Below are 9,884 nucleotides of genomic sequence, written 5' to 3'. Positions count from 1 at the left end.
CTCTCTCTTAGCTCCTCCAAAGAGGTAAGGAGATTTAGTTTTTCTTCTAGTAGTTGAGGATCGTAGACATTTGTGATCAAGTAACACTCTTTGTCCCCCAAAGGTTGTATTACCATTGAAAGGTGATTTCTGGATGCTTCTGCATCTATGATCTCAAATTTTTGGGGATTCCATATGGTGAGAATTCCTCCCGCTGTATTATTTGCTTTGACTTCAAGGTACTCATAGTTGTTGAGCCATTTGCTATGAAGTTCTCTGATCTTTTCTACTAAGCATTTTGTTTCCTGTATAAACACCATGTCTGGTTTTTCTTCTTTTATTCTGTTACTGAGATTTCTTTGCTTTCTTTTGCTACCTAGCCCACTAATGTTCCAAGTTGTGAGCTTCATAATGATGCGTTTGTGAAAGAGTAATTGGTAAGATCTTTCATATTACCTAAATTAATCAGGAGTTTCCCACATTTTGATAGGAGATCATTCTGCCTCCTTCTTCCTCTTTTCTTGTCTGGGTTTTTGGTGGAGTATCCTAATATACTCTCCATTTGTTTGACCACTTTATTCTCCTGACTATCATAGTTCCTTTTGAATCTTGCAGCCTTTGTTTGAGACCTTCGGAGGAATAGTTGTTCCACTCTATCAAACTCCTCTTATGGCAGAGAGTCAATCCCTTTGCTAGTTCCCTATTCTAGAAACTTTTCTAGTTCAAGGTTCTCCCTATCAAGAATCTCCTGTAGGTCTTGGTCCTTTGTTCCTCCTTCGCTTGGGGTCATCTCCTAGTCCCTTCCAAGTCCTATAGTGCTTAGTGGGTCCTCCTTTAGTTCATTATCTGCCTGTATGATGTCCATGTTGTCCTCTTTTTCTCTCTCTATTAGAATGTCCTCCAGGTCCTTACTCTTTCCATTTTATTCCCCCCTCTTCTTCTAAAATCTCAAAATTTTTGTGACTTGGTGGTTTGTTCTCACTAGTTTCCTTTTGGTGCTTTCCCCCCCTCCTTTCCCCCTGCCTGCCACTTTGGTGTAACCTTCAGGGTCTTTTCTGATGTTGCTTTTTAGGTTGTCCTCTCTTTTGTTGAGTGAGCATTCTCTGAAGAGGTGGTCATGTTCATGACAGTTGTGGCATCTGAATGGGATGTGTTCATAGTCGACCGATTGTATCCATTCCTCGTCATATACTTCCAGGATGACTTCATCTGGGAGTGCCCCCGATAAGTCCATTTCTACACATATGCGAGTGAAGGATGTATATTTACCTCGCAAAGTTGCCTCTGATATCTTTAAAAAATGTCCTAATTTATTACCTATAGCTTTTAAGAATTCCGGCAGCCAGTAATCTAAAGGTAATTAATATAATCTAATCCATACCAGGACCGATGTGAACGTTTCTCACTCCGAAACAAAGTTCATCATCCAGGGTCGCATGTAGAGGCCCGCAACAACATCGAAGTATGGTCCTCCTTCGAAAATTATATCTTTATCCTCAAGGTTCGTGAAAACCATGGTAAAAAAACCCTTGGACCCAAGATGTATATCTATTTCTCCTTTTGGTTTCCAGGTGTTTCTTATCCAAGTGTATAGTGCTTTTTCTGTGGGCCAGATACCCATAAATTTGCATATGACTGCATAGGTTTCCATGTGATCTATGTGCGCCTACATAGCAGGATCATTTAGGACCACCCGTGGTTTAATATTAGACTTGGGCTTGCAGAGTCCCATTGTAGCTCTACCCTCCATTCTCTGACCACTGTCTCTAGCTTTCATTTCCTTTTGAACCTCCTCGTAGGTCCCTTCCTTTTCATGGGGTTTGATGCCTTCGGGCTTTCGAGTACCAATTGTTTTTATTTCATTCTCCGTTGAATTTTGGAGCTTGTTCAGACTCGGCTCTCTACCTCTATTTGAAACCACGTTATTGTAGGAGAGAGTAGATTGTAGGAGAGAGTAGAGCTCCCTCCTTGCCCCTCCATCATTACCTGCTCACTTCTATTGCCCCCATTCCAAACCCTAGACACTTCCTCAAAACTCCCCCTTACCCACATTAAAGCATTATATATCAAACATAAAATTGTGCTCAAATCACACTTTACATCACATTTCTCTTTTCATAAATTGCAGATACGCCGAGAGTGGGGATACGAACACCCCTGACTTCGGAAATTACATAAACGCCAAACACCAAACACCAAGATGGGATCTATATCAACCATGACTTTGAAATGCACACATCGCAGTTGACATTTTTTTAAGCATTTAGTTGGCTATTTTTAAAGCTTTATCTCCTTTATTCTTTTTTGACCTACTGCATGGACAAATTATAAAAGTCACCGTCCAGCAGGGGAACATACTTGAATTCACCGACGATGATTCATAGATTTCTACAATAGCCAATGTATCGCTGAAAGATATGAATGCACAAGTCAAAAGAATTTTTCCAATGGACTTAAATGCCAGGTAACTTGTGGAGTGCTGTATATGTAGGTTTGCCCTATTGACTTAGATGTCAGGCCACTTGTTTTGTGCTGGATAAAGTGGACTTTACCAGAAAAGATTCGTAATAGTCAACTCTGAGAAAAACAAAAGAAAAGGAATGTACAAGATGACAATATCAGGGAATCACAGGTTGACAATACGAATTTCTCGTAGAATGCAGATGTTTCCTTTTTCTAATGAAATTGTTCCTCAAGTTACTGGTTAATGCTAGAAGCTTCTTTTGGGAGTTATTGTAAATTTGATTAGCAAGCTTTTATTTTGTTGGTTAGGGAATTGTAATTGAAAAATATTAAGAAATTTAAGTGATATTGTATTGTTTTATGGTATTGATTAGAGTATGTATTTTTTTTTAATGTTATATGTTAATGTCAAAAGAAAGTAGAGTGTAGAGTATGTATAGGTTATGTAGACATTAGCAGTCAGATCACTGATAAGGCTAGGAGGTGTGCTCCTTATCCTATAAATAGAAGAGTCATTTACAGCCTTATCCTATAAATAGAAGAGTCATTTACATAATTTGATATCTGGCTTAACAATATTTTTAAAATTAAATTATTATTATTACTACTATATTACTGAGTTTAGTAAAATATTCCATAACAAAAAACCATTAAACTAATCCCTTAAATTTCATATAAATTCATAAGTCTTCATTCTAACATTAAAAAAATCATATATAATTCTATATAGTCCTCATTCTAACCTAAAATAGCTTTAATGATATTTGATTTCATTAAGCTGTAATGTTACGGGGAATTCTGTGATATAAATTCAGTATATACCCACCGAGGTATCATTAATATAGGGTTGACAAAATTTTATACCATGTTCCACTCTTCCAAAAGGCTGGAATATCAATGTTAGAAGTGGGCCCAAAGAAGGCAAAAGTTGTAGATTCTCAGGCTGGACAGCGTTCTTGATTACAGTTTAAGCACAGAAAGAAACAGAGAGATGGGGTGGGTTAACAACGTTAGTCTTCGTCCATGCTAATGGTTTACATGCCATTTAACAACTTTAGATTTCCACGCCCTTTCACAAATTTTTAAATGGAGATTCGAGACTATGAAGAACAAATGAAAGGGACTGGAGAGAAAGTAGACGTCGCTGCAGCTATAAAGCTCTTCTCGACAACTCCTACTCTCACACTTCTCTTCTTCAACTTTCTTTGATAGACTTCCTTCTCTTCTTCAACATTCTTTGGGAGTTTGTTAATCAATTTCCACCATGGATGGCAAGCAGGAGTCTCAGCTTCCGACAGTCAGGTGCCGAACACTGATCTGTTTTATTATACAGAATTTGGCATGATACATTCAGTTAAGGATGTTATGTGGCAAGGCCTTTGACATTCGTTTACTTCGGGCATTTCTAATATAACGTTGTTCATGCTGTGCTTGAGTCGTGGTTTGTACAAACATGTTAGGGTTTAGAGTTGAGGGCTTTTGCTGCTATTGATGTTTTGGTTCAACTTCGTTTTGCAAGAAGCTATACAGTTTTATTACGGGTTTGAGATCGTGGGGTTTGAATTTCTTTTTAATGGGTTAATGTGTGATCTATATTGAATTGAATTGGATGGTTTCAAAATTAATTTGTTTAGTGCAGTATGTGTGAGTTTTTTAAAGAAGATCCTATTAGGTAAGATCACAGATTTTTCCTTAAAGTTCTACATCTTCTTTATTTTGGATTTTAATAACTTAAATGTCCATCCTATCTCAACTCTTCAGCCATAGCTTCACAAAAATTATTAATTTAACAAAAATGCTTTAACATATCTAACTTCAAAATTTATCCTTATTTTATTTTTACCCTAGGTTAACCAATCTTTGCACTATTCAAAATGAATATATGCTGGTATATCTATTTAGATGATAAAATAGCTAGGGTAAATGTATTTCATGTAAATCTAAAAGATGAGAGAAAGTATTTGAATATATGATGATATATCTATTTAGATGATTAAATAGCTAGGGTAAATGTAGTTCATATAAATCTAAAAGATGAAAAAATAATGCTTGTTGGCAGTAAGCATACCCACAAGGATGTTAACTTGTATGCACCGCATCTTATAAGAATGAAGTCATACAGATCTGGATGTTAACTTGTATGCACGGCATCTTATAAGAATGAAGTCATACAGATCTGCTATGAATGCTTGTTATATAACTTTTCTCTCGTATTTTCATTTGAAAAAGTTAAGCCAGTATGCTCTCATCTTAGATGAAAAGCTTCGTTAAACTTAATTTTTTTTGTGTTTCATTTATTAAACTTACACCCTGTCTTCAATTGGTGGTATAATTTGAAGGAATTTTAGGAGTTATTATTGGGAAATGTTATGGAATTTTATTAAAATCCTTTTACAAATTTCACTCTACATGGTAGCCTCCTTGTGTGGAATTTCGATGAAAGTTGTGTTTTTTGGTGAACCGTTTTCTGAATTTATTTTTTCTGACCAATTTGGATATGATAGATCCAATGGTTGCTTCATTGTTTTTAAGTTGTGACAATAAAAAAATTAACGCATATCACTTGAAATCATCTTACATCACATCTTTATTCCATGAGTTTTGAAACATGCATTTCACTTGAAATAAGCTTTATTCCATGAGTTTTGAAATCTATTTGTTTGCTTGATTCATATTGATGGAAGGTTTGTTTTAAAATCTACTAGATAGGCCATAGTGAAAATATACATCGTTTAGCGTTACATGCTAAGTGGGTGGCCTCGCTTTGAATAATTTTCAGGCACAAATGTGCAGCATGCTTCAGACAATTTAATAAAGTTGAGCATCTCGTGGACCACATGAGAATTTCTTTTCATTCTGGACATGAACCAACATGTGGCGTCTGCAAAAAGCATTGCAGGTCTTTTGATTCATTGAGGGAACATCTGATTGGTATGGTTCTCTTTATATTCTATCTCGGATTGCATAAGTAACTTTTTTGTAAATTATCTCAATCTGGTGATCCTTTGGATTCACAAAGTTATCATCGTACTTTCATGCTTGCTACATTTTTTTAAAGCTTTGTCGTGTATCCTATCAACATTGAATGTGTGTTCGTGCTTTTCAACTCATTCATCTTCGTTGCTGTTATAGGTCCCCTGCCAAAAGTTGAATGTGCTGAACAGTTTAGCAAAAGAGGATGCAAGCTATGTTTGAACATTTTCAGAAGTGCCCAGGAAGCCGCTTATCATCAAGCAGCATGCCAGTTGCCACCGGCTTCGCTTCCTGTAAGTCTAGTTGAAGGAACCAGAGATATGGAAAGACTCTGCAAACTATAATTTCTTTAATCTCGTTTTAAGTTTTATAGCTCCGATTTAACATGATTATTTCTCAACTAGGTTTTAGCGTTTGATTTCCTTTTACTAGGTTTTGACGATTTGTATAGGAAATTAGCGATTTGTGTAGGAAATCAAGCAGTATGATTATTTTAATCATTTGAGATTGATACGCATTGGTATGCCCAGGGAAATATAATCCAATAGGCAAGAGAACCTCCAAATTTCAGCGCTCTGAACCATGGTACAACGTACATTTTCATAATAATTCTACAAGCCCTAACTAAATAAATTAGGTTTAAAATAGAGGGTTATATGTACGAAATGCTGAAGAGCATACCGTCCAAGCTTGCAGTGCATTTTGCTTCTCTCAGTCGAACAAAATGTTTGAAAATCTTCCCTTCCACTCATTCCTATTTCTAAGGATCAGAGGAATGAGCGAAAGGGGGCCGCTTTGAATGATAGATTTAGTTTTGTGAAAGGTTCTAAAGCTTAGAGAACGTTGTGGCTATTGTAAGATCTTGGTCTAAAATAACAAGTATCTAGTTTTGGCGTACTGACATGGTGTAGTTCGAGCTTTATGTCATATAACTTGGATGACAAGGTCTAACAGTGTAGGTAGGTGTGTTGGGTGCGGTCTGTTGTCCTTCTTTCTATCATGGTTCAAATTTTATGTTGAGAAGGTTTGTCTATATAATGCTATTATCTAACAAGTTTGTCAACTTAATGTTATTATATATTTGACTCCTGGAATTAATAATGAGATTATCTACTTTGACTCCTGGGATTAGGAGATAAATATTTTTCTTGTAAGTAGCTAATAACAGATTGGTATAATTAACCAAAAAAAACTTGGATCATAATATATGGATTTTGATTTTTATTAGATGGGCTTAAAAACTTGGATCACAAGAACATGGATTTTGATTTTTTATAAGATGGACTTATATTAATGTACATTGAACGTAATGCAATGAAATGCGCATATGGCAGGAGAACAGTCATAATCGGCTTCAATTTACTTATATGTATAAAGTTCACTTAAAACCACTGAACCTTTTGAAAGATTGCAAGCCACAAGGCCCAATTCATAGCTTCTGTGAACATTAATAAAATTCGTCATTGCAGGCTGGTGGATCCGTTTCTTTGGTGAATAAACGAATTCAAGCTGAAAACAGCAGAACATCAGTTTCAGCTGTCTCACTAAGTTGTGAGATGGTTGGTGGTGGACAGGATAGTTCACTTGATCTTTGTGCCAAAATCTGTTTGATTGATGAAGAAGAAAAATTGCTTTTCTATACATACGTGAAGCCACAGCTTACAGTTACAAATTACAGGTAGTTCTCATTTATGAGGTTGGCATTTAATATTTGATGAAGAAAAACTGCTTTCTATAGATACTGAAGCCACAGCTTCCGGTTACAAATTACATTACATGTAGAGTTTACTTAGTAAGTTGGAATTGAATATTTGATTTAATTTTCCTAAAGAACTCCATTGTTTGCTAAGTGGCATCAAGGGTAATAACTAATAAGTCATGGTCTCCATAGGTATGATATAAGTGGCATCAAACCTGAGCATCTGAAATGTGCAATGCCGCTGAAGCAAGTGCAAGAAACAGTTCGCCAAATATTATACAACGGGGAAGTAATTTGGCGGGCACAAGGCAAGGGAGGAAGGGCAAGGCTTCTCGTGGGTCACAACTTAGATCACGTCCTACAGTGTTTGGAAATGGAATACCCCGCTCATCTTATCAGGTCTCTTTATTTTTCTCAATAATTGAATTGTAATTTTACCCTTTTTGATCACTGGATGCTCAAGGTATTTGACTTTTTTGTAATAATCTTCAGAGATAGTACTAAGTACCCACCACTGGTGAAAACAAACAAAGCAAGCAACTCGCTCAACAACCTCACTCAAGCATTTCTAGGGTAAGTCTATCTCTCCATCTCTTGATGTTCTATGACACCATATGACTATTGCTCTTAATTGGTAGGAACATCAAATTAAAAGGATAAGCGTGGTGAAGTTCATAGGATATAATTTTCCCACAGGTATGAAATACAAAGGGGTACTGCACATGAACCTTACGAGGATTGCGTGGCAGCAATGCGCCTGTACAAGAAGTTGAAATCGCAACGCCATTCATGCGAGGAGGACAGTGGAAAGGGATCAGTTCATGATAACTGGACAAATAACAATAATCCCTTTACTGTTTGGAAACAAACAGATTTGGAAGCGATGACACCGGATGCTTTACTTAAACTTTCTCGCTCTGACTACTATTGCTGGTGCTTAGATGCACCACAGCAACCATAGTGCTGTAATACTATATTTCTGGTTCTGGTCATCTGAAAATTTCTGGCGTCCTATTAAAATGGCCAACCCAGTTTCAAGGTTCCTTTGAAGTAATTTGTACCCTTTCATCATTTAGCTTTTGACATTTTCCTACTAGCACTTTTATAGAGCTAAAATTCTTGATATATTTTGAACATTACATGGGATATAATTTAACTTTTGGCCTTTCGATTTACGTTTTCCCAAAATACACTTTGCATGGGACATAATCCAGTGATGTAATCAGAAAAGCAATGGGCAATTAGGTTATGTATAGGTGTCCAAGGTAGACTGAAGGGTGCATTACCTCAATCAATTTTTTTCAGAGTAGAATTGTTATTAACATTCATATCCAACTAAAAATGTATCTGTAAAATATTCTTGATGGGGAGAACCGAAGTTTGAACTTTATTCCATAACGCCAAAAAAGTAGTCAGGCGAGACACGGTATGAGTTCACCCATAAAAAAAAATGAGTTAAGGTATAAATCGATAAACCATAACGCCAAAACATGGACTGAGGGAACTTGGATACAAGTGTGCATCTCCTAAGCATCACAAATTGATTCACATGGAATACTTAACTGGAACCGAGAAGGAATACATTGTTGGATTATCCATGTTTCCATTCTCTGTTTTAGCTAAATACAACGTCATGAAAAGCTGGATATTCTGAAAACAGCAAGCTACGATCCTTACCATTAGGTTGAATTAGTAAATTCCAAGTCTACTAGTTCCGTTGAATCCGCAATGTGTGTGAATGATTTCAGGCAACTCTAATTCTTATGCTATGGATAAGATTGGGTGTCTCACTATTCTTTTAATTCTCATGCTATGGATAAGATTGGGTGTCTCGCTATTCTTTTAAATCTCTAGTTTAGTTATCTGTTTTGTTGAGCTTCTTATTAACATTCATTATTTCTTGAACATTCATTAGGTCTAATCCTAGTTTGCAGCTTTTTTTCCATCAATCTTCCTTTACATTCCATGTATCTGTTAGCTCTGTTGTATGATGATGTTTTTCTAAAGTCAAAGATGATCTTGGTCCACTTGGTTCCGCTAAAAAGACACTCACAATGGTCATCTTCTCCTTCCCTTGCACCGCTCATTCTCCCTTCATCAGTCCCAAAAACGATTAATTCCTTTATCAAGTTCGGATTTAATCGCTATCGCAAATTGCATCCGTGTATGTATCAAGGCAGTGCCCCTTGGCTTTCGCCGATGCGATTTGATCGCAATCGCACGTCGCCATACGTAAAGGCCAAAGATCCAAAAAACCGATCCGACGACTCCCGTCGCACCCGATAAAGCGACTCGCCCGATCATCCCTCCATCATCCGATCAGCTCCGCCAAGATCCAATGGCCCACACTCATTCCGCTCCCGCTTCTTTCGATATCCCTCGCCAAGCCATCTCCACCACCTATCCTCCTGATCCAACGGCCGACCCTTCTCCTTCCTCCTACTCATTCAGTTGCTGTGCAGTTCGCATTTCTTAACTGTTCCGTACTCCTGAAGGATGAAGGTGACTAGTTTTCAGTACCAGGTGCATTTCCTCCTCGAAAACCACATTCAACAAATAGTATGGCCAAGAAGGAAAATGATAGAGCTCGAGTAGATAACCACATGGGACTTCATCCCATACAATACTCCAGCCATTTGAGAGACAGCAGAGCACCCAAGAAGATCAAATTTATCCACTGCAGCAAACAATCGCACTCAGACTCCATCAGGCAGTTAAAGCGGTTGGTGTTCAATTATGTCCCCTCCATACTTAGAATGGCCGAGTGTCT

The 9,884-nt window shown here is 37.1% G+C and overlaps 1 protein-coding gene across 1 annotated transcript; it reads left to right on the top strand.

Annotated features, from left to right (window-relative positions):
- Positions 1-3,635: 3,635 nt before the first annotated feature.
- On the top strand, positions 3,636-8,200 carry LOC149169661 (uncharacterized). The gene is made up of 7 exons (XM_089427144.1): positions 3,636-3,744; positions 5,222-5,373; positions 5,575-5,708; positions 6,885-7,093; positions 7,307-7,513; positions 7,607-7,687; positions 7,811-8,200. Exons 1-7 carry the CDS (start codon positions 3,707-3,709, stop codon positions 8,073-8,075), a joined length of 1,086 nt encoding a protein of 361 aa, XP_089283270.1. The 5' UTR covers positions 3,636-3,706; the 3' UTR covers positions 8,076-8,200.
- The last annotated feature ends 1,684 nt before the right edge of the window (positions 8,201-9,884 follow it).

The sequence above is a fragment of the Pinus tabuliformis genome, chromosome 4_2, assembly GCF_031772625.1.
Source record: "Pinus tabuliformis cultivar Carrire ecotype Pingquan chromosome 4_2, CPIR1, whole genome shotgun sequence".
NCBI classification, from domain to species: Eukaryota; Viridiplantae; Streptophyta; class Pinopsida; order Pinales; family Pinaceae; genus Pinus; species Pinus tabuliformis.
The sequence above is the reverse complement of the archived record's forward strand: the minus strand, read 5'-3'. Positions and strand labels throughout refer to the sequence as shown.